Source organism: Branchiostoma lanceolatum, chromosome 13 (assembly GCF_035083965.1).
Source record: "Branchiostoma lanceolatum isolate klBraLanc5 chromosome 13, klBraLanc5.hap2, whole genome shotgun sequence".
NCBI lineage: Eukaryota > Metazoa > Chordata > Leptocardii > Amphioxiformes > Branchiostomatidae > Branchiostoma > Branchiostoma lanceolatum.
The window spans coordinates 2,123,325-2,149,172 of NC_089734.1; the positions used below are offsets into that span (position 1 = coordinate 2,123,325).

Here is a 25,848-nt window from a genome sequence, read left to right on the forward strand (position 1 = left end):
CCTTGAATACAAAAAGTGAATCCAATTTTAATTGTAGTTGTGTGCACCGTTCATAGAGTATGTTTATCGTAAGAACCAGCGGAACATGGCTGTATGAAGATATGTTATAATTTCTGCATTCGAAGCTGACTAAATCTAATCGTCACGTCAAGTCACGGAATAGAAACATGTAGCTGCCGTGTCTTAAATTCTGAAGCAGTGGAGAGAGTTGAGGAAAAACTGATTGCAGACCATTGCAGTAACAGAACACTGGACTACTACCTGAAACTATTGACTTGACTTGACTATATGTGCTTTTGACATTTGGCACAAATATGCAATGCGGAAATTATGTTATTGTTTGCTATTATTGTTTCTTCATACTGATCCAGATATGTGATGCTCTCTTAGGAACATCTTTCACCGCAGAATGGACGAAGATCAGATTAAGAGACGACGAAGAAGGTAAAAGCTATCATCTTCCGGAAAGACGTTTCTGCAAATGATGTCGTAAGGCGTGGTTGTTCATACGAAAATGGTTGTGTTGGCATTTCTTGATGCACATTTTATGGACAAAGTTAACGTCATGCTATAAGTCTCCTTAAGATATGTGCGAAAGGTCTAGGACGTGTGCAATAGACAAAATACCAAAGGATCATCATCATCATTACCGGCGTATAGGATTAGGTCGAATTAAGTTCATTCTACTTCTCCAAACGTCTTTGTCTTCTAGATCTATGATGTTTTATAAGTCCTAGACCTGCACCCCGACATCAAATGCAAATTGATCTATATAGTATTTGGATGTCTCCCAACACGTCAATATCCGTACTGTGGCATTTCATAACTGTTAACCTATGATGATGCTCTACGTCAAGACGTATTTGAGAGATTTTAAGGTGAAGTATCGTATCAAGGAAAATGAAATCATCTTGGCATCTATTTCGTTGCTCGTAAAGTCGTTGACATCTTGGAAGTTCTGTCAAGTTTGAAAGGTAATGAGTCACTGATAGAAGTTATGATATATCACTTGACGTATTTTTAGGGTGATGTATCTTATCAAAGAAAATGAAACCATATTGATGTCCATTTTGTTGCTTGTAAGGTCGTTGACATCTTGGAAGTTCTGTCAAGTTTGAAAGGTAATGAGTCACTGGTAGAAGTTATGATGTTGCTCTACATCAAGATGAAATTGAGGCATTTTAAGGTGAAGCATCTTATCAAAGAAAATGAAATCATCTTGGCATCCATTTCTTTACTCGTAAAGTCGATGACATCTTGACAGTTCTATCAAGTTTGAAAGGTAATGAGTCACTGGTAAAAGATATGATGTTGCTCTATATTAAGATGAAATTGAGGTGTTTTAAGGTTAAGTATCTTATCAAAGAGAATGGTATGATGATAAACACCTAGACATCTACTTAGTTGCTCGTAAAATATTGAAAGTTCTGCCAAGTTGTGAAGCCGTAATAAGTCACATTAGTAGTTGTTATAGACTTCCAACTGATAGCAATGTTCTTCCACAGCCGGTCCGTTCACCTTCCAAGTCACTCTGTCTACGGACGGAACCATCATGTTCGCCTACAGACAGGTCAGTATAGTCCAGATATTCCAACAGCCTCCGTTAGTCACTATATTGACCATGGTAAAACCCTGATTCACATCAGCCCTACAGCATCGGCCTTGGCTGAACATTACTACTCGAGAATGGCAGTCACTCAGTATAGTTTGGATATCTATTACTATAGATAAAGATAGGGATTTTGTCATTTCGATAAGTTTAATATCAGTTGCCGTGGAAATTTGGTAGTCGACTCTGTTGCATCTGTTTTGAGTTAATTCGCTATTTATAATGCCCTGGTTTCTACGCATCGTATTAAGTTACAGGATGAGCTATAGTCTCGGATTTTGTAAAAGTATAGCAATGCTGCATGGTATATGGTAAAACATAGCGTGGCAATATGGTAACACATGAGTATACATGGGAACAAGGCATACGTTAGAAAATTGAAAACCTTGACCTGACTTGAAAAGAAATTGAAGTTAACTGTTGATTTTAATGATTTATGTCATCATCACACAGATTCCATTCCCAGTGTCCAGAATAGACGATTCCATGTTACCCGCCAAAGTAGGGGTGTCAGACGCCTACACAGTAGGAACTCGGCTGCTTCCATTTTTAGGTACGTAAAGATTAACCTGTCCATCTTACCATGGCAAAAGTTTAGTCGTCTCCGCAGATTTCTAGCTATCATTCTATGGTGCAAAAAACGATTTTTGTTGTTGTTGCGGCTTGCCACGTCGAATACTGAGAGATGAGTAACCCACCTGGGGATTGGGAATACCGACCGATCGGAGGGCCACAGCTCTGTGGCTGGAAGTGACAATCTCGGAGATAAACAACAACATCTGGACTAAACAACCGCATGAATTTCTTACGCTGACAATTCGTTTTTTTTTTTGCCTCTTGGAAAGCTACAAACTATACCACATGTCTATTGCTTCGTTTTGTTTTGTTTCAATTTCACACCTTACAAATCTTGTTGCAGTGATTGTCATGTTTGACTTCCAGAGTTCGACAGAAAAACCATCTACGAATACAACACGATAGAGCTGGACCCGGAGAAAGTGCTGGAGGGAACATTCTTTGTGCTCTCACCGATGCCAAGTAAGTATGACAGTAAAAGCATCTACCAACGTCTTATTTTACACTTGGAGGGGACCAGACTGCTTCCAATGTAGGGTCCTCTATTATTTGTAAATTGGTATTTAACAACATATTTTATTAGTAAGAAGGAAAACCTGAATCATTGCCAATGGATTGCGATGGTTTTAACACCCAGCACACGTTCTTGTGAGCTAATAAAGTAGAAAGCTATCTCTGATCTCAACTTGCCATGTTCCGACCCACCTAATGTGTTTTACTTTCAAACCACTTGGATTTGGTCTCCTGATGCAACACAGATACCATCGTCTGGGCACGAAATTACTTCATAAGACCTAACCTCGAGGTAAAGAAAGGCTTCGGCGGTTTTGGCCTTGCTGATACATGAAACGTAATTATGGACCTGGCTTTAACCCAGGGTAGACTTCCCATAGGGATGCATAAAGCGTACTAATAGGCTCCTGCTTTTCTAATACCTGTGTTTAACCAACTTTCAATGGTTATATAAGGGCCTCAAGTGGAGTAGCTATGTTATTTTGCATACGCCAACAGCACATAAAAAGGTAATGTAATATATGTACCTTTTCAAATTGAGAACTCAATATGGTTTCAATCAGTGAAGTCGAGTTCAAACATTTGTGTAGGTAAAAGGGGTAAAATCGGTGGCTTCGCCAAACTTTGGACACTTCTAGCTGTTTCACGAGGCGTCGCTGGTCTAATTTTACTTTGACGTAAAGAAAGGCTCCGAAATTACTTCATAAGACCTAACCTCGAGGTAAAGAAAGGCTTCGACGTTTGTGGCCTTGCTGATACCTGAAACGTAATTATGGACTTGGCTTTAACCCAAGGTAGACTTCCCATAAGGATGCATGAAGCGTACTAATAGGCTCCTGCTTTCCTAATACCTGTGTTTAACCAACTTTCAATGGTAATATAAGGGCCTCAAGTGGAGTAGCTGTGTCATTTTGCATACGCCAACAACATATAAAAGGGATGAAGTAATATCTACACTATTATTGCCTGTTCTGACCTCAAGGTCCGTCATATGTACATTTGCCTTGAAGTACGTTTAATGTTATTACCGTTATATAAACATCACTATCAAAGCCACTTATAGCCAGACATCTTTTGTATGACAGAATACTAAACCTTCAAAAGAAGGGCAAGGACTATATAGGATGGCGATGTTGCCTGAATACTAATTAATAACCATTTTAGCAAAAAGTAAAAGCAAGTTGAGCGAAATTGCAAACATCCACTTACTTGGCATCAGCAAATGACATGACATCATTCAGACTGAGACAAGCAAGTGCAATAAAAAGTTACTTTTTCTTCAATCAATCAGTACAAAACAAGAATGACGTTGAGTGCTAATTCAGAATTCCGGGGATGGCAATGATTATTTCAGCAAGAGCAAGTCTCGGCACTCTTCCAGCAGTTTGGCACTACAAAATGGAACATCAGCATTTAGAGTAAGGCGTGGAGGAGCTTCAATCGGCTGCCCGTGCTAGATTCCATCAATATCAAACTGTAAGAGCGATGAGTGCTCGCTGTAAGCTGCCATGAGCTTAACAAAAGGTGATGGCATAACGCACTTTCTCATCAAAGTTATTTGACAATCGGCGTATACTTCATACACAAAAATAAAATGACAGCCAAATAATCCGATTGAGATGTGTAGATGATTAAGAGAGTTATCTAGAAGCCGCTAAATCAATACCACAGCATGAGGACAATGTGTGCATGTTGGGAGATCTTGTCAGTCAGTCTATCGAATGAAGCTGATGACACAACGTACATTCTGATCAAATCTATTTTCCCATCCACTTAGCCCCACAAGATAACATCAATCATTCAGAGAGATCTGGAGAGACGTACAGATGCTTTCAAGAGCTGCCGTAGTCATGAGAAATCAATATAAAACTAAAGGAACGGCGAGTGTTTGTTATAAGCTCCCGTGAATTGGAATGGAATTGATCAATCCTTGATGACAACTTGACAAGTTACTTTAGTGCCAACAAAGCACCCTGCTCTACAGTTCATGGCGCTATTCAATCCTGTTGAAGGTGGTCCAGTGCTAAGATCATTAATAAAGACCTTTGGATGTTTAGGCCTGTAAGAGAGAGAGAAATAGAGAGAGGGAGAGAGAAAGAGACAGAGAGAAGGGGATAGGGAGAAAAAGAGAACGAGAGATATGTATACATGCCTTTGGTACCTTTTTGTTTTCTCCTAAATTGATGTTATAGCAGAGAAACAGTGGGTGTTTGTAAGACGCTCCGGTGAGTTGGAATGGGACTGATCAATCTTCGATGACACGTTACTTTAGTGGGAACAAAGTACTATACTCCCTGACTCTATCCGATCCTGTTGAAGGTCATGTCCGGCGATAAGATCATTAATAAAGACCTGTGGATGTTTCGGCCTCCTTGAAAATACTTTTAATCTCCAGTGCCTTCGGTGACGTTCAGAAACGATGTTTAATCTGATGAAAAATCCTGGCCATTCGGGTTATGAACTTTCCAAGGCAAAGTGTACAGCGGGCGGCGTTATCGCAATTTTACTTGATGAAGTAATGGCGGTGTGCGATTCAAATCTAACTAACATCTAAGTGACATATACAGTGAAATATGTACAGTACATAATGTAAACATACATGGTAGAAGAAAGTGATAAGCTAAGCTAATCTAGTAAAGTCAACTTCGATTTCTTCTCGCTTCTTTGTACATGTGTAGATCATGTTTCTTATACAAGGGTATCTAGACGCAACAAAAATATGAATTTATCCGTTGCGTTTAAATATTCAAAGTATGGGAATTTCTCATTTATACACTTGAAAAGAGCATTTCTTTCTATGTCGTAAAGTTTACAATCGAAAATGAAGTGCCGCTCATCTTCTATTTGATTTAACTTACAATATTGGCAAAGTCTATGTTCTAGAAGCATAGCTACTTGTTGCTGGATGTTAGAGGAACGTAACGTGTTTGTTATCATCTCCCGTGAGCTGGATGACACAAGTTGCGTAAGCGCGAACAAAGCTTCCTTCTCTGGTAAGACGTGTATATCTACGCACTCTCGACGAAGATCAATTTGCCGATAAGAAAGGCCTGTGGATGTTTTGGCCTTCCCAGAAGTACATTCAATCTCGGATGCCTTTGGTCACGTTTAGACATGATGTTTTTATCTGATGAACAATCCCGGCCATTCGGTAATGAACATTTCAAGTTCACGGCCAAAAGTACAGCGGGTGGCGTTATCGTGATTTAACTTCATGGGATGATGGCTGTGTGCGATTAAGGCTAAAGCAATAATGCAGCTGATGGTGAAACTCTACGTTGAATACTCAGCATTTACAGTTTGGTTTACCAGTTTGGCTTAGTAGACCAAAATGAAAATGTGCGGAGTTGTTGGAGAGTGCGATCATGAGTAACAGCAAGGGCATCGCTTTGGAAAAAGTAATTAGGGTCGTGAACAGAACATGCAATTTTGTAAAATAGATTCATCAGTAAATCGCCCTGAATTGTGGGATAATGGGATTCAGAAGAGCTGATGAGAGAAAACAAACAGTTACTGCAGTAAGGCTCAACGCGATGGACGTTAGGTTTGTGGACAAAATATGAAATCCTGGTGTATGGAAGAAAGCTTTTAGTGGATGAACGGCGGGAAAGTGCCAATATAGTAATGGATTGTACCCCTAACCATTAAAGTTTAGTGCGTAAATAGGGCGAATATGACAGTTTTTATAAACAAATCATTGCAACTTATAATTACTGATTGGTGGTATCAAGCTGAAAGCGTAATTCAAAGTACAATCAGCTGCAAATCGCACCTCCCATTGGATATACTAGTTATTATTGTTCATTTCGGGCTCGACGGCCCATATTGACAGACAGACACATACACATCAACAATACATCTAAAATAAGTATTTACTAGGACCAGGTTTGCCTTACTTTCTTGCTTTATGGCATTCTTGTTAGCAACACATTCAACACCGGTACCCGCTATATTGTCTATTAATGAACTCTGGCTATTTTGGTTCGATTCATCGCTACGGTAACCCTGTCGCATGAGATAGGCTACGGGATTGCCCGGAATCGCAGCCGTTTATTGCGTACTAGATCAAACCCCCTGACAAGGTTTTGCGGTCAATGCCATCGGTACAACGTATTGGCAGAATGTCATGAAGTCAGGATAAAGTTAGTAAATCTGTCTACCCTGCAAATTCTACCCAGATCACAGTAAGGCACATATTGGTTATTGGAAGCCTGAAGGCGTACTAGAGCTCCAATCGACGCTACAATAAACGATCGGGGATTTTTCGATATCGTCTCGCCAATAGAATTTCCACTGCTGTAGGCCAGGCTGGTAGTCTGAGTTGGTCATTATGGATCAAGCATGTGTGCAGCTAACTTTAAGGAATGTAATATCGGTCCCCTTAAGGCTAATATGCCATAATTTAGATATTCAAAGTCCGTAGCTCAAAGTTAGATTTATTAGTGTCCAATACTATTGCTTCTTTGCTGTATTTGTTTCCGATGTTCTCAATAATGTATAAACTTGAAGCTTAAACTTGCCAATAACCCTTCACTGTAAGCCGAGTGTCTCGCTCATAACTATTTTAAGTCCGATGCGTAAAGAGAGATTGATTAGTGTTCAATGGCACATTCAACAAGTCCGGAGATCCTTTTGATGTCGCATTTCAAGTACTAACTAGATCTTTACTACCGATGTTCAGATAAAACCGATAAAACCGAAAAAAAACACGAAAACTTAACAAAAATTTGAACAATGCATCGTAATCTGGTCTTTCAAAATCTTTCGTCTGAAATAAGAGTTACGGGTGTTCAATAATGCATCAGTTTTATCTCCTTCTGGCCAATACATAATGGCTAATTACCTTGCATGCATGCTTCCAGCTGATAAATGTTTACATCAAGGTGATAAACATGAACTCGAAAGCATCTAAAACCTTGCCGCAGTGTCGTAAATTTCCTGTAAAACGTATACCCTTAATGATACCCCCATTCCACAAGGACGACGCTCTCGCCTCGCGCTCTCTACGACCTAAAATTTAACTGAGCGCTCAACGATTTTCAAAGATAAAGAACAAATCTTTTCCAGTTTGTGTGTTTTGGTGTCTTTTCAGTAATACTGGTATATTTTGCATGATATTCCAGTTATGAAGTCAAGGGTGACACATATTCATCTTAGGTCCGAACAAGAGCGCAGGGCGATCGCCGTCTCGTGGAATGGGGGCCTAAGTAAAAGGAATGAGTGTCCGATATTACGACCGCACCCTGTTATGTATCAGTGTCCTGTAGAGTACACGCTGTGTTATTAATGGAGGTCTGCTGCCCACATGAAAGGAAAATTAACAAACCTCCAATCTGATGGATCACAGCCCTGATCCATATCGGAAAACTGACGGAACGTCATGATTACATAGTCCTGTAAAACGGGTGAGATGTCGCGACTTCTACTCTGATTAATGGTGTCGACACTGCTGAAAAATATATTGGATATCAGCACTAAGTTAAGCCATATGGGTGAAAATCCAATAAAAGCGGTGGTCTCATATTTATTAGGAGGTTCTGTGACCCGCATGATGACATGCCTTTTAGCAAGATTGACAGTTTTCCAAAACGCCACGAAATATACTGTATACTAATGAATAAATTTACTTTGTGTCAGTGAAGTTTATGTGTTATTCAAGCTCAATGTACAATATTGCAGGTTACAAACACAGTTGTCAAGTCAACGCTAGAATGTGCGAGGAAAACGACTTGTAGATATTGTATAATAAATACCTTGTTAATGACATTGTTAAAATGTTGGCCATACTATACCAAGACCATGCTGTCAAAGAATTACTTATCCATGTGTCGTTGAAAGCTAGTTCTATTTAGTATCGTTACGTTCAAGATCGCATACAAATATAAATTTTCAAGAGTTTGTTCATCTGTATCAAGTTACCTCCGACCATTTATGAACCCTCTCCTTATTTACCCAGCTTGCAGTGACTTCCTGACGTGTGACAGCTGTGTGACGTCAGACATCGGGTTTAACTGTGGCTGGTGCAACGTTCTGCGCAGGTGCGTAATGTGTTACATTGTTTTATCATATAGCGTGGACATGATAGTTTAATCGTGCTCCTACTAGTACGTGGCTCAAACAAGCTTAGGAGTGGCCCTGAATGCAGATCACACTGGTTGAATCATAGGTGTATCTTTTAATGATTTTTTTTTTGCACTTATCGGGCATCAAACGCTTACAGCCTCACGGTATATCTTGCTGCAAGTGTTTCTAGTGGCTCTTCGACCCGCGGCTAGAAATCTATGGTTTCAACAAACAGCAAAGCGATATGGGCATCAAATACAGAGGAGACAGAATGTATCCCGCGATATCGGTACATTGTAGTGCAAAGTGATAGGTATTTGCTCTTCAAAAGTTCATCGACCCTCCAATGTTATACTTTATGTTTTCACACTAAATTGGCAATGTGTGTTGGGATGGTCGTTGAAATACAAAATACATGAAAAGCACAATAGGATCGATCGCGTAATGCACGTAAGAGTGATGGCATCTCTCCGACCCTTTCAGTGATTTTGTCATCCAATTCTTTCAGAAGTGTTTTCCGATAGAGGGCTACTTCAAACAGCATAAAAGAGACCGTTATTTTCAAAGAACAAGCCTGTATTTCCATTCGGCCATACATCATGTAACAGGTACTGGTTCAAGGTCGATTCAAGTACTCGCAGCGGTGGTCGATAAGCATACGATATAGTTGTATCTGTTAGTCACGTAAGTCAAGTATCTGATAGATAAGGAGCAACTTTGTCGACTGTTCAGTAGACCTGCATGTAGGGGGTACGAGTTTGTTCAGCGATCTTGAGTGGGTAAAAAAATACACAATGTAGTTCTGCCTATAAAAACAGTTTCAGCTTCAAGAACAAAAAAACTGCAAAAATATTCAGGAAAACAGTTCACAAGTTCAGAAAGCAGTCTGCACGTTCAATGAGTAGTTTAAAGTGCATACAAACACACAGACAACCGTTTAATATGTCAAATGAATCGTCAAAATCTGACTACATCATGGCATGTCTAAGTTCCAGAAAAAAAGTTGAAACAATGCTGAGATGAAACTTTACATTGTCCTCCTCATGCATTATTTGCCATCGCCAATGATAATTACGCGACATGACAAGACAGATTGCTTCCGATTTCAATTTGCAACCTGATCTGGATTTGAATGTTAGAGGATCTATGATAATCCCGGCTAGGCTGTGGATCAGTGATGATGCCTCCTTCATGCATCTTAAGTACGACCCAGCGTCTTGCCTTCACCTTATGGCATTTCTTAAGATATTCTTTAAGTCGGCAAACATGTGCGGCATTTACTCTTGAAGATGCCGGCTTTGGTCTTGAGAAAAACGCGTGCTTGGAATAAACATTTTGGCTACAACAGTAAACTCTAATGCCTACGACATGAAATTCCAGGAAATCCTTTGGAAAATTAATGGGAAATGACACACCTAACAATCGTATAACATCCAGAGATTGCTGTATAACAACTTCCGGTAAATCTTGATATCTACCATACTTAAGCACTGTTATAATGGGATGAGCTTGTAGTCTAGCACAGTAACTCTAATTCATGCAACATGAAGTTGTAGGAAACTTCCTGAAAATTGATGGGAAATGACACACGTAACAATCTTACTGCATTCAGAGATTACTGTATAACAGCTTCCAGTAAATTGTGATATCTACGAGACTTAGCTATCATGAGAGGAGCTTGTCGACCAGCACAGCAACTCTAATGCATACAATATGACATTCCGGTAAATCCCCTGGAAAATTAATGGAAAATGACACACGTAACAATCTTCTAACATTCAGAGATTACTGTGTAACAACTTCGGTAAATCATGATATCTACCAGACCGAAGCTATTGCTATCATACAAAATCCCCTTAACTCTTTGCTAAACCCAAATTGCAAGCTTCATCCGGCAATTCTCTGCATACTATCTCCCTCGGGTCATAGCTTGTACCATTATACACAAGTTATGACAGTCATCGTCGTGAATTCGTCCATAAAGGCGATTTTGGAGGGTCATAGAACGATAGTTTGATGTTGGGGAAACCTATTCATCATGTTCCAATGGTGCGACCTTGTCCGTTTTACATATCTTTGATTAGCGGGTTCCGAGACAGACGGCGTACTCATTAACCTTTTATTCAGCCGGATTCATTAATCTTAGGGCCCTTCCCATCGGTGGTAGTGCGTTATACTTACATAGGGTTACGGCATTGACTTTCTCGTTTTGAATTTGTATATCTTGATTACAGTCGTGTTGACCAAATACAAATGAAGAATCACAAAATCACAGTTTCTCAAGCAACTGGATACGATTTTAAAAATAATCATATTCAGTTGCTTGAGTAACTATTATTTAGCGTGTCGTATTACCTGGATGTCTAACCTTCATCGACGTAATGGAAAAATCAGTTATTATTAGTGAAAGGAGGTGTCTGTTATTGTATGGCCTGGACAATAAAATCGAGCTTTACTGGTGTTCTATACTCCGCCACAAGACAGTACGGAGTCTTTAGTTTTAAATCTTGTATGTTTTTTTCAGCAGTTATTCATAGAAAAGTTTCATTGAACATTCGAATGGATGGTATTGCGATGCCATCAAAAGTAAGTCCGAGTTTAGAAAATCTCCAGGAGGCATGTGATACGGTACAAACTTGAGGAAAACTGTAATGCCGACCATATGTTGGCATTAATGGAATGACTTCCGTAACGCTCGTATATAGCCATAGTAATCCTATCTTAGGAGCCTCTAAAACATGACAAAAAGTCACAAAGTCTCCAGTTGGCTCCATAAAGGAAAAGGGAAGGTCGTACAGCTTATGCAACTTGTTTTATAGATGGGCTTCATTTAAAGTTCAGTGATGTAGATACAGGTGTTCTCCACCAAACAACATCCTGCTTTGTTGGAGAACCATAACCTTCCCTTGACTACAGTCTACATTGGGTTTAAATTAAATATTATTGCACTGCCCATAATATTTTAAAAAATGGTAATGCATGTGTATTCCATTACCATTACCATTACTGTGTATCCCATTATATGAAAACATGGTAGTGCATGTGTATAAAACTGTAATGGCAACCATATGTTAGCATCAAAGGAATGACTGCCGTAGAGCTCGTATAGCCATATAGTGGCTCTAGTTAAGGAGCCTCTATAACTGGACAAAACAAAAAGAAAGGAGTCATGAAATATTTCGTGTGCTCTGTAAAAGGAGAAAACGTCGTGAAGGTAAGTGGTTCTATAAATCGGTTTTGTTGAAAGTTCATTCAGGTAGATATGGAAATGTTCTCCAAACGCCATGCTTCTTAATTTGTAGAGCCTAATTCCCATCCCTGTCTCCGTTTCGTTTTATCAAACACTGGTCATAACATAAAAACATATGGTCTTCGATGTGTGTACAAACTGTAATGCCGTCCATTTGTTATCATCAATAAAAAGACTGCCGTATAACTATAGTTATTCTATTTACAAATCCTATATAACCAGACAGGAAAGTCATTAAACTTTATGTGCTCCATAATAGGAAGGGAACGTCGTAAATATATATACAAGGTTTTACGGATCTATTTCATTTAAAGTCCAACGAGGCAGATGTTGTTGCCTGCCAACAATGCAGTGCTTCTTTGGAGCTAACTGAGCCGCATCTCTCTTCTTCCAAACTATTCCCTTCTTGCGTTACGATTCCATCCAACACATGTAGAAAATGCCCCTTGAAATGGCACGTGACACTGAAATTCACATGCGGAAACGAGTAGAAATTAAGGGTCCAACACGATTCGTACAAATTGCAATATAACTCTGAAAATTAAAAGAGATAATTTTAATTGGTTCTTTATAAAGGATGATGTCGAGTTCACGGTAAATGTCGTTTTTGAAGTGACCGGTCTTATCCATTACAGTATTATGAAGAGTAATGTAAAGTCCACAGTAAAAGTCACATTCTTTCATGGGTTTCATTAGGAATTTGAAGAGGATGAGAAAGGCTCTATGAACAGAATTACTGCGACACTACAACCGTATTACCATTTACACTAACATTTGGTTGCAATTAGTCGTACACATAACATTAATGCGTTATATGAGCCCCATGAAGCTCTCAGTAAAATTGGACTTGAATAGAATTCTAACAGCAGTCATCAAATATTTACTCCTGATGTCTGTTCCAGATGCTCGGACGGGCTGGACCGGCTGCGGCAGGAGTGGGTAGCAGCCAGCTGTGACGAACAGGTGGGGCCAAACGCCATGCCTTTTCTTCATCATACATGACAGGAAAATCCAATAGTGATAAGGATAGATAGGGCCAAGGCGATTTTGTTTTTCATCTATCGGTTTGGCTGTTCAGCACACACAGCCAGGGCTGCCCAACTAGCCTGTGGCTATTTCAAAGGGCTAACCCTTTTGAGAAGGACAAACGTCATGTCTTTTCTTCAAAGGAACGCCAGATTTCTATGATATTTAGTATGCAGGTAGCTTAGACAGAGGTGTACACAATGATGTGCAAATTATGCTAATGGGGACTTAATTTGCATAGCTAATGATATCAATTATAATATTTCCAGTGTTTTCCATTATAAGACCCAAATGCATGTAGTTTATGGCAAGTATGACATCAAAAGATACCAATTATGCAAATGAATTCCTAATTCGCATAGTTAATGCAAAAGGACGTAATTCATGTAAGTGGAAAAAATATGACTGTCAATATTGCAACTTTTATAAGTTAGATAAAGGTGTTTATGACCCAGCATATATTATGTAAATGTATAAGTCATTTGCATAAACAGGATAGTTAATGGAGATATGAGGTCTACGAACTCTTGTTATCTATTGCTTTGGCTATTCAGCACACACAGTCAGGGCTGCCCAACTAGTCTGTTGCTATTACAAAGGGCTAACCCTTTTGAGAAGGACAAGACAGTACATTTGAATTTTAACATGGACAGTATAACAATTTGCAACCGAATTTGTAAGCAAGATATCTACCCGTGTTATCCGCTTTGTCTTGTATCATCTTTAAGTTAAGTCCTTGCAAAATCAATTTAAAACGGAAGTAAGGAAGGCATAAAAGTCATCAAAGTATGTGGGGTAAACCCTCGTCTATCAACAGCTCTCCTGGGAAATCCTACGGCAGCAGAACGGTGGATTTACATCCTAATTACTGATGGTATCTCCCAGCCCCGACCTCACGGGCCTCACACGGGTTGATGAATGTCTTGTAGGTGATCCACTTTACCGGGTACATGCCCGAAACAAAGAGGGATCCTTCTGTTCCAGACTGGTGCGTTTTTAAAGATAAATCCTATCCTCCCGAGGGAGGAAACAGAAAGGCTCTATTACTCAGGAGATTGTACATGCAGTTTGTGTGTCCAAACGTTAAGGCCTCTATAAGCCCCTCAATGCAAATTGTATGCTTTGACATACTGAATATTTGTGTCAAGGATTCAACTGAAAGGATGTTCAAAGTGCCGCTAGTCAAGTTGTTCCTTCTATGTTGCCAGTGAACAATGGCTGTGTGTATGAGTAGAAAGCTCTCATGCATACATTGTAGGCCTATATGGAAAAAAAACTGAAAAGATAGCTCATTTCGTGCATGTTCATGAAGCCCCAAGTATGCCCCTCCCGGGGAATGGATAGTAGCATTTGGCAACAGTAGGGTGAATAATTTGCCAGGAGAATCGGTCCGTGGGAAAGGTATCCTTTTTCCTTTGCGGACAAATGCTATCCTACAGTTGCAAAACTCACCCGGTAAACATTCGCCTATATGTGGCTAAATTCGTCTATATTTTCAGCCAGCGTATTCGATCTGGCGGAGACGTATATCTTTGTCAGATTATTTGAAATGATCCCATCATGATTAGCCCTGGCAAAGGAACAAAAAGCCGAAATCATGTGAACTCCCTTGAACTCTTGAAAAACGGCCTCGGCCGAATGAGTGTATGTTTTGCATACTTCCAAGGTTAAATAAAGTTTGAAAGAAAAAAAATGTGCCCGTTTGTTGTTGACAGAGCGCCGCGCGGACCATCTGCGAAGAGGAGGACCCTCTGACGACCACCAGCGCACCGCCCCTCCTGCAGGTAATGGATATGATCACATATAAATCTAGGGCACTCAGCCTTGCTCACGAAATGGACCCGTAAGTGACTCATAACCTGAGCTGGAAAAAAATCAAAATCCAAGATTCGGATCCGGATTTCATTACGGGAGAAGTAAAGGGACCGGTGTAACTTCCGGCTTTAAACAGAGACGGAGGGCGACACAGGTTATCTGGCACTTACGATCCGTTGCTGCAGTCGACACGTGTCTCCAACATCACGTTCGAAAGTAGCAGTACTGGACGGGTCCATTCCGTCTAGTCAGCCAAAACTTTGGATCAGTCAAAATTGTTTCTATTGTTGGTTGTGTAAAGTTTAATCATTGTTCAGTCAATCCTTCTTTTCTTCAGGTTCCCGCCACCTTCAAACCAATAGTCAAGCCCACTACAGACTCCGCTATGCACCCGAACCACCCCAGCAACCACACAACTGTCCGAATCAACAGTCAAATCACACAGACACCGGTGGTCAGGAACGATCAGAACACTGTAGGAGGTACGGCATTCTGTTGCCATTTTGTCACGCATACCGCGTTCTGTTTTCATATTGACTTTCTTTTTAATTCAAAGAAGAATCAAATAATACAAATTAATGGACGAAGCCAAAGTGTCGGCCTACTCAAGTTGTACACAACTTATTTTCTAGTCGTCACTTGTCGATTATGGAAAATACAATATTTGACAACATACTGAAACTTGTCAATGACAGAAAACTCATTGAACGTAAGCCCACCCCCACTCAGGATGAAAAAAGACACATATAGCTAAAAAAAAGTTTGTTGCTGTGATGTAGTCATGTGTGTCCGATTGGGTTGGGTCTAGTTCTAGTATCAAAGAGTTTTTAGCTTGTATCCGATTGTCAATGCCCACACTTTGTGTTGAAAGATAGTTCTGGATTACAGGAAATTCCGTTGCCTTACTGGGAAAAATACATAGCATCTCAGATCGACAGTTGGTCATATTATGCTGTGTGAATTCACTGTGGTAACCAGGACATATTAATGTTTGAACTTTGACCGCGATAGGTCAGAGTTTAAATCTTACTATGTCCTGGTTATTCAGATAGAGCTCGTACATCATAGCAGAGCCAACAGTCGATCAAAGACGCTATGAACTTCCCCAGTAATATAGTTCAACACATTGTGTTCATTGCTTCTCAACGGTCCTCAGTTTTGACCTTTCGTCCCACACGAAAAGGCGACTTTTATGATTTTATTACTCAGTTTACAAAATACTTCCACATTTTGAGCACGAGTCTGAACTATCGCGTTCTCCTTTTCATTTGCACCATCTTATTTCCCTCAGGCAAGAAAGAGTCAAAGGCGACGATGGATAACAGCGCTTCTTCCGGGGCAAAGAACACTTCACGCCAAAGAATATTGATTAACGACCTGGAGGCTGTGAAGAGCGTTGTGGGGAGTCCGATCAAAGGGAGCGCCACGGAGTTCAACAGAAGAAAGATTCGGATGGAGATCATCATAGGCGAGTTTTTTAAAAGGATACTATCATGCCTTGTTCATATATCCACCCATGTAGGCAAATTTGTATACAACTCTAAGGAAAAACGAGAAAGTACTATAAATTCCTGACACGGCATACTTTTACCGACATTCTGTTTTAGAGCATTAGCAAGTGCATTTTTCTATAACCTTTTTTTTTACTGTTTGACATAGTTTAAACTTGTCCTTTGTATTTGTTAACTATTAGCAATAGTTCGACTTTCATGTGCGTACTTTGCCATACATTGTACCAGATACAATTGTCGCGCAACAAAGTTCTCCTTCTTCTAGGCATCATTGTGGCTGTAGTCGTGGTGGTGGTCGCGCTTGCCTGTATCATACACACGTACTCACGGAAAACATCCAGGTCCGGGGTTCTTGTCGTTCAGGTAAATATATTTCATGGGATGATTTCAGCGCACAGTCAAACCTGTCTATGGTGACCACCGTATAAACATTAAGAGTATAGTCAGAATAGTGGACTCTCAATGCTTGGTTTTCACAAGAGGCTAACATGAGAAACACGCAAATGGATGATGATGTAGGCTTTTAGTCAAATACCTGAGACGCCATAAAAAAAATGGCCATAATGGCCAGTACAGGGTTGACTGTGCAAACTAGTAAAGTAAAACTGCATATACCTACTTTACAAAAGTCAGTACTGCGTTACAACTAGGTATATATAACACCAAAATTATTAATGTCTGTGGTCACATGTAGGTGGTCTCCTTATTGCAAAACCGCTCGAGCAGTTCTGTTCAATTTAAGAATTATCGCTCACTAGAAAATACAAAACCAATTTTATTTCCGTTAGCAATTCATCAAGCAAGTCCATCCAGAGCCTGTCATAAGTTTAACTGGTATACTGCTACGTATTTGAGTAGATATACAGTAAAGTGTGATCATTACAGTTGCAGTAGAAACAAACTGTGTACTGAACTGTACCGAGTGTTCTGTGGTTCTATACTGAACTTAAACAGTGTTTCTCTACACCTGAGTTTTCAGGTCAACGTCCTGAGGTGATGCTCCTATCTTCAGACAAAGTGTACTTTTCACCGTGAGGCCGGGAGTGCAGGGGGCGGTGGGACAGGTATGTTCGAGATACTGATGACTTATAGCATGTGGCCTGGTGACTACAAAGATCTAATTTCAAAGCAGATTTACCGTTGGCAATGGCAGTGTCCAAAGGGAAAAGGCAGTATCCACTTGGCCACCCCTTTGGATACTCTAATGGCCACCATTACATTTTTTTGTAGATCAATAGAGACCCTGTCTTTACGATTTCATGCTACTGTACTAACATGGGTTGCAAACATAATGCCAAGCGTCGTTGGCGTGTTTGCCTTGTTCTTTGTACTTGTCGAAGAGAGCAATGAAACTTTTATGTACATTGTACCTTCATGAATATCATTGTACATGGTGCGTTTGCTGATCCATTTAATTTGGTTTGTCCCGTTTCAGACGGTTTTTTTCTTGCTACCCGGAGTAACACTATGTGTCACGTGGACGACATCAAACGTCAAATCTGTACAGCCATAATCTCTAAGCTACTTGCAACTGTCACGTGCAGGCTGTGTCTGGAGACAGTTGCCTGGCGACGGTTGCCTGGAGACAGCTGCCTGGAAACCGTTGCCTGGAGACAGTTGCCTGGTAGCTGCTCAGGCTATGGAAACCAACGGTCACATAATGTCACTAAATTCATCGAAATCTGCAGTCCAACATATGGACTGTTTTAGCCGTGTCCTGTTTGTCTGATGGTTTGTGTACATACGACACCGAACACGGATAGGCCGATTCCAAAAATCAACTGTGTGAATTTCATATTGTATAGTTCAAAACATGGCATTTTATCAAGTGGAAAATTAAATCTTTAACTCGACTGTGAAGCTGTAAATAACGTGAGTGAAGAGAAATAGTAGACAAAGAGATACCTGAAACCATGGATTATATTTGGCCTTGAATTTTCTGGTGTATTGTGTAAGGATAAGAAGTATCGATTAAGTCACCAACTTGTGCATTGTTGTGTAACAAAGGCCAAAAGTGTTGAAACATTGTGTAACTATCTGAAACTCAGTCCAGTGTTGTGGGCGCTAAGACGAAGAGATATGACCAGTACCCTTAAAGTTATATCATTATGGCTGGAACCATGTAGAGTGATGTCAACAGTTAACTAATTGGAGCTCTAAGCGTCTTGTCACTATGAGCCATGGAAGTTGAATTCTTGCCTGCATCTCCGATCTTAGACGCATGGTGGCGCTGGTGAATCATCAAGGGTAGGTCGTTAGCTGCTACGTTGGTCCTTGGATCTGCCAAGTGACTCGTTGGACGGCAGTCATACCTCCGTATTTTCTCATCTTTCTTTGCCCCGACTACCGGATTTTAATAATCAGACTGCTGGAAACAACGTCCTGACAGTTAATAGAATTCAATGATGTCAGCCGATATAGCCAGAGGTATTCAGCCGTTGTCTAGTCATTAAGTTCCATCGATTCACTTTGACAGCAAGATCATTTGTCAACGGAACAGAGTTCGTCGCAACCTTGGGCCAAGATCGAACGCCTTCGGTTCACGTTGACCTTGACAAGAAGGCCATTTCTCCACAGGATGGCGTTCGCTTTGACTTTGAGAGGATTACCTTATATGGTCATTTGTCATCGGAACAAGTTTCGATTTGCGTCGTCCTTGGCACGATTGAATGTCTTTGGTACCCTGTTCCTCTGGGTACTACAGCGTCATCTGTCTTTGGGACAGCGCTCGTTTTGACCTTGGAAAGAAAGACAGCATGTCCTTAGGACAATGTTTGCTAATAACGCATTAAGAAAATGGAATAACTTCAGGTGACATAGTTCAAGGCTATCATCACCAGAAAACAATTTGTGTTTTCGGGACAGTTTCGCTGTAAGGTCTACTTGGAATCACATTTTCCGGCATTCAAAGACGATGGTTTGAACATGGCGAGTACATTTTTATGTATGTCATTATATGGTCCGGAAACATGGCGAAATCTTGTTCGTTTTCTATGTCCGTACACAATATAAACACTCACCGAGATTTCAGTCATTTTTCTGACCCCTCTCAAGTTGAATTGACAGGAAGCATATGTCACGTGACCTGAATTGTGACGTCAGAGCGGTGTTATCTAATTATAGAGTCAAATAGAAACCACTTCCTTGCTAAATGTACCTAAAAGTATATACACCCTGAAGTATGACATAGTGCACATCATTCACATAATTGAAATAATTTTGTACTTCGTGAGCGTTAAGTTAATGTACCGGGTGTACGGTAAAGTTAAGTTACGATAAGTTTATTACTTTTATAATACATAATCATTGGTCGTCTGTTGATCGGGGGACCGTGTATTGATATGACACGTACTATTTTATAGTATCTGTAACTGACAAATCTTTAGGTCGTTAAAAAGGCCACCTAGTGAAAATAAATTGCATTGCAGCATTGCAGATATATATACTGTTAATGAATGTTTTGTTAATTCAGTGATAACATTATTTTGATATCCACGCTTTTTGTATCATGTTGATACTCGTTTTTTCAACCAAAATTGGAGATGAAGTTAGTTATCACGTATAGTTGTTAGACGTCGATGAAAACCTGGTCTAATGCTTCTATTAGCCTTATTTAAAATGTTGATATCATGTCATCAAATAAAGATCACAATACGAAATTCACATGTTTAAATCGTTCTCTGCATATGTGCTACATTGATTCCTCGCCAGGAGGCGCTTTACTGCAAAAGTACAGTGTGTGTGCTGTGTGCGCGCGATGTTTTAAAAAATGGCACAAAATTAAGTCAGTTTGGCCTGATTTATTAAGAGAACAATAAACACACCGAATGCAAAGACTATATTTTTTGTATTTCACTTCTTTCCCCTGCCCAGCACAAAGTAGGACCCCGTTACCAACACCACTTACAAGTAACGTTACATTACAATGGGTAATCGCTATCCTGAAATACATTTAGATCCGGAAAATGTTTTTACTCTGTACGTTAATCGCGGTTTCGTTTCGACTCGATTTTATGCTGAATTATATAAAGTAAAGGATGACTTATCAACAGTATCATATTCTCTTAGTTCTTATGGTAATATATACATAGCATACAAATCTGTCAATATTTTCAAAATTATCAATAGTTTTTTGTGTGTTTTTTCACACGATCTTTACATAACAGTTATGCAAACAATGGTTCACATTCTAACTGGTTACGAGGTGTGTTATAAAGCACGTTGATACCTATACCTCGGTTGACAAAAGGGCTATATTCTTGTGGCTTGGATTCAACATTGAATGCAATATTCCATTTCACTCAACTCCAGCTTCCTGTACTGAACAACAGCTTATTACAATACGGAGTCTTTTATCTGGTGCGGATATACAACATATAGCCACAAAAATCACATTTTACATGAAAACGACTTAATAGAGATATACAGATAAAACGGAGTCACTATTTCCATATATTTACAATTTTCCGTGATATTCTTAGAGGATTTTTAAAGCCCCATCGACTTGATATCATACTACTCTCTAATTTCTTCTAGAGTTGAATAATTCCAAGACTTCGTGAAACAGTTTGTACATGGAAACATTGAACAGTCTGGTTGAAATTGTCATAAACGCACTTTTTGGCAATATCTACAACTTTGGCAACAGTCACTTTATACAATTATCTTGATTAAAAAGACATCTAAAACACATTCTTGTATATAGGCACAACAATACCATCTTTATAAATGTATCAGAATACATAGTGTTCATAGTGATGAGGGCACGTTTAATTTTGACTAAGTTAAAATGACACGCTTGTTAATGAAAACCCAAGTCCTACTGAGCCCGAATTGTCGGTTCGCACAATGCTTGTTCTGTATGCTAGCCCTGACTATTGCCGGGTTGAGAATATGTCTAGATATATATTACGCGGTGATTCTTGAGCTAGATCTGTAATTGTTGGGGGTAGACCCATTTCAAAGATCCGCTTCATGTGATGCAGTGATGAAGTAAACTTCAAACATGCAATATCCTACCGAGAAAATGTTACTCGTTCTTGAACTGAAGAAGATCTTACGATTTTTTCTGCTGAAGCTACGTCGTAGATGAACCCCTGAGCTACATGTGGGGGTTGAAAAGTCACCAATGCACCGTACAATCAGCGGAGAACTGCACCCGTGTGGTTGCTGTAAAGCGAGGTAACTAGAAATGAGCAATATCAAACTAGTACCCTTTGTTTCAAAGGTGTCTGGGCACTTCAGCAGTGGGGGTATAATTTAACTCCAGCAGGACAATGGTTGCCTTTTAGGAATGTTGTACGTATTTCATACTTAATAATCCCATCCAGCCAAAATAGTTCGAATCAACTACTTGCAAATTTACAACAAGGTTTCGAATAATGGCAACAACCACTCGTATTATCTTTATTTGTAGTCAGGTACATAGTACAGATACATAGTACAGATACATAGTACAGATACATAGTACAGATACAAATGCGGATCGAGTATGGTGACCGTGCCAATTCCTACATCGGAGTGAGGAGGGTTGACACGGTAGCCTTCGCGTGGATTTGTTTAAGGTGGATGACAGGTTGCGAATCTGAAACCCACACACTTTGGGCATCCGCTTTCTCCAGCGGCACCAATTCGAGGGAGACGTGCTGGTTCTGGTTGGGATACTTGCAGCGAGCTGCCGGATGACTCTTACACTCGAGGTCCGCCTTGTAACACCAGCCCGCCTGGCGCTGCTCTCGTCCGCCAGTTGAAGACAACTGCCGTTGGAGAATTGTCCCTCTAACTGAGGGGGGAAATGCGTGTAAAGTGCCTTTCCCAAGGGCACAACGTCGGGGCGCAAGTTTGGCCATGTCTCTGGGCACAACCCGGGATTCGATCCTGGGTCACATTGTTTGACAGCCGCGCGCTCTACCACTTGCACCACACGACGCCACTCCGAATCATGAAGTCGGTAGAAATTCAACCTTACGACCACAGACATGTGATATACCTTTAAATAGTTAAAACGGACCCGTACTGACGTCTTTTATCGGCATTGTGTTCCCTGGAGATTGTCTCACGTCGACGTTTGGTTCGGAAGGGTACTGCCGTTCAGATTGATGTGATTTTTCAGTCTCACAACAGACGTCGCGCGTCGTCCTGTGGCGTAATGTTCCTAGCCTCCACCAGGCCCTCTTACGGGCGTATGAATCGTAGAATTCGGCAGAAAAAGGAATAATTAGCCAGTAGAGTCAGTCCACAGTGAAGATCACATTTCTGAAACCCTGGCGTAGTTAGTCTGGTCAGGTAGAGACTATAATGTTCCGGTGTTTTGTCCAGAACCAAGAGGTCCTGGGGTCGAGTTTCCTAACATGCCCCGTTGATGTAATGGCCTACGGAAAGGCCCTTTACACGAATTTGCTTACTTCGGTCAGGTAGAAATGAATTCTTAGCTTCGGTTAGAGACGTCTCACAAATATGACGTCAAATGTACATGTGTTTGAGGAGAGAGACACACCTCGAGCATATAAAAGAAACCACCACACCTATCGAAAAGTGATCAAGAGTGGATCAGATAATGTGTCTTAAGTACAACCCTGGTGTGTTACACCATGAGGTGGTTTACCTTGTATGCAAAGAATTACAAGCCAATAAAACACGAACCACGAAACCCCTCATTCCTTCAAACTGTTAAGACGGACGCATTTCCGGCATGACAATGATGTTTGTTACCGGTTTCGGTATAAGGTGGCATGCAGATTACAAACAAAGCAAACTAGAAACCACAAACTTCCCGAGTCATTCCTTTAAACAGTTAGGACGGACGTATTTCTAGTAGCTATAGGCCGGTCCAATGAGAGTGCGCCGTGTTCGTGGATGGTATCGCACCGACGTTTGGCGCGGATGCTGCTGCTGTACATGACGGTGACGCGGCTCCTCTCGGAGCTGTACCTGACCGACACGACCCCCCGCAGAGGCTTCTTACTCTGACGCCCGCAGCGCAGCTTCAGCGCCTTCCGGAGATTCCTGCGGAAGCTCTCCCCAACTAGAGTGTACACGAACGGATTCATGGCGGAGTTGGCGTAGCTGAGGCACAGCGCCGCCATCTTGAGTCGGTAGAAGGCGGTGTTGGGTTTGTAGTCGCGGTTCATGAGGCGGTAGAGGTTCATGACGTTGTTGGGGAGCCAGCAGACGGCGAACAGGACCACGACCCCCACAACCATCATGGCGACTCGCCTGGTCTGGAACGTGCGGTGCTCGTGACGACATGCCTGGGAAGAACAAAAAAAGTATACTTTTTAAGTTGAATAAATTCATCAGTCACGTTTACTTGACAGTTACGAGAACATTCTTCGAACAGTGACTAGAAAATGGTAGCGAAAATACGCACCTCCAAATTTTCGACGACTCCTGTCCGTCTTGTTCACGGAGTGAGAACACGAGACTAGGCCGAGACTTGAAGATCGTCACAAGTCTCGGCCTAGTCTCGTGTTCTCGCGAGACTAGGCCACTCCGTGAACAAGACGGACAGGAGTCGTCGAAAATTTGGAGGTGCGTATTTTCGCTACCATTTTCTAGTCACTGTTCGAAGAATGTTCTCGTAACTTTTTAAGTTAAAGTTATTTTCAAACCACATGGTGTGTGGGGTTGAGCTCATTTACCTCTTCTTAGCCCTTGAGCCACACAGCTGTTGAACTTCGGATAATAATAAATGCACATGATTATGTGGCTAGTACGCACTCAGGTAGTTCAAGGTCGCTGAGACATACCAAAAAGGCGTCTGAACATGGCATCATGCATGGTTTTAGACGCGAACTGTTCCCAGTTAAGGGCCTTGACGTTTAACCGAGCGTATGCGCAGTTCAAACAGTTACGCGGCTTATAAAGACATCCCACAAACCTGTAGACGTGGTCGGTAGCTATAGCAACGATGACATCTAATGTGATAGTTCGTATAACTGCACGCCTAGTTCCAGTAAGTGCAGGACGTTTCAATATTTGTAGTCATGATAGACAGTTGAATGTTTAATCGATGGAAAATTTTTGCTAGAAAGACTTCATTTGACAATAGTTACGTATGTATCTTTCCAAGCACTAGTGGACAAAGAAACAAACGAACAAACCCATACCTGCAGTCGCGCCCGGCGGCAAAGATGGCGGACGTTCCATGCGCACGCCACCATGCAGATGAGCAGCGGGATCAGGTAGGTGATGACGACGGTGTAGAGCGCGTAGGCACTCTGCGCAGCCGCAGAAGACCAGGAAGGCTCCCGGCATAGCACGAGCACGTGACCTCGCCACGTGACCGTCACGAGATCTCGCACGATGGCCACGGGAATGGAGAGAAGGAAGGACACTGTGAAAATGAAAAAAAAATCGATAATACAAAAATAAGCATCAAAAGTCAACGCCATCGTCCTGACAGGCAAAAACGACTTGAACAACCTGGCTGTTAACAAATAAGGGCTGTCGTCTCACTTGGACATGTACATTACAAACATTGCTGGCATCTCTACTAACCAACGCCACCTATCAGAAAACATTAGAACTGCAGTATAGAACACAGCTGTTCACCCGGCAACTGCAGTATAGCAACTGCTGTCAATGTAGTCTTGCTGTAAGTTAAACATGCAGTGCTGTTTACCAACGCCACCTATCGGAAATAAGCTGAACTGCAGGATAATTCTTACCCATCCAGACGAAAATACTCACTGCGACCGCTGTCCTGGGCTGGCCGAACCCAATTCAGTTATCAAAGGGCCTAGGGAGACTTGCTGAATGTAAAACCAACAGTGCTGCTACCTGCTTACCAACGCCACCTATCTGAAATAATCAGAACTGCAGGATAGAGCACTCACCCATCCAGATGAAAATGCTAACAGCGACGGCTGTCCTAGGCTGGCGGAATCCCATGGAGCGGATCGGCAGCACAATGGCGCAGAACCTGTCCATACTCAGGGCTGCCAAGGTCAAACATGTCGCAGTCAAGGTCACCTGTAACAGCAGAATATATATAACATGTATGTAAGGACTCCACAAACGTAAGTCTAGCTCCACCGCATAAGAAGTTCGGTAAGCGTTCTACCACTGAACAGAGCGTGTCCTTATATTAGGGGCCAAGGTCAAAGACATCACCGTCAAGGTCACCTCTCTTAAAGAATAATACATGTAAAGATTCTACAAACTCAACTTTAGATCCACATTCGCATCAGAAAGATGGTTTGGGTTCTACTACTGCTCTAAAGAACAAGACGCGCCCATCTCCGGTTCCAAAGCCCTTGGGCCGCACAACTTTGTGCAAGTCACTACAGCAGGGGGCTATTCCACTAGTAGTGGCGTGTGTTTAACTGCCATACTCTTTCCCAAATGCTGAGTGCTAAGCTGAGAAAGCCGTATGTACCATTTTTAGAGTCTTTGGTATGACCCGGCCGGGGTTCGAACTCACGACCTACCGTATGCAAAGCGAACACTCTGCCCACTCGGCCATTGCACTTCTGATGGCCAAG

The 25,848-nt window shown here is 41.2% G+C and overlaps 2 protein-coding genes across 3 annotated transcripts in view; one reads left to right on the forward strand and one right to left on the reverse strand.

Annotated features, from left to right (window-relative positions):
• LOC136447410 (plexin domain-containing protein 2-like) overlaps positions 1 to 20,026 on the forward strand; it is a 62,551-nt gene extending 42,525 nt beyond the window's left edge. The window contains exons 7-17 of one of the 2 annotated variants that reach the window (XM_066446322.1): positions 391 to 444; positions 1,506 to 1,570; positions 2,063 to 2,162; positions 2,552 to 2,647; positions 8,655 to 8,736; positions 12,914 to 12,974; positions 14,753 to 14,821; positions 15,190 to 15,334; positions 16,144 to 16,726; positions 17,318 to 17,427; positions 17,799 to 20,026. In XM_066446322.1, the coding sequence (XP_066302419.1) occupies positions 391 to 444; positions 1,506 to 1,570; positions 2,063 to 2,162; positions 2,552 to 2,647; positions 8,655 to 8,736; positions 12,914 to 12,974; positions 14,753 to 14,821; positions 15,190 to 15,334; positions 16,144 to 16,427 (956 nt within the window). In that variant the 3' untranslated portion in view covers positions 16,428 to 16,726; positions 17,318 to 17,427; positions 17,799 to 20,026. The remainder of the gene's footprint in view (positions 1 to 390; positions 445 to 1,505; positions 1,571 to 2,062; positions 2,163 to 2,551; positions 2,648 to 8,654; positions 8,737 to 12,913; positions 12,975 to 14,752; positions 14,822 to 15,189; positions 15,335 to 16,143; positions 16,727 to 17,317; positions 17,428 to 17,798) is intronic. The other variant, XM_066446323.1, reaches the window with a different exon arrangement.
• A 167-nt stretch (positions 20,027 to 20,193) lies between these two features.
• The window catches only part of LOC136447412 (G-protein coupled receptor 54-like), a 41,413-nt gene continuing 35,758 nt past the window's right edge, over positions 20,194 to 25,848 (reverse strand). Inside the window, exons 2-4 of the mRNA XM_066446324.1 lie at positions 25,201 to 25,336; positions 24,472 to 24,698; positions 20,194 to 23,613 (exon numbers count right to left, since the gene is read on the reverse strand). Coding sequence (XP_066302421.1) covers positions 23,149 to 23,613; positions 24,472 to 24,698; positions 25,201 to 25,336 — 828 coding nt within the window. The 3' untranslated portion in view covers positions 20,194 to 23,148. The remainder of the gene's footprint in view (positions 23,614 to 24,471; positions 24,699 to 25,200; positions 25,337 to 25,848) is intronic.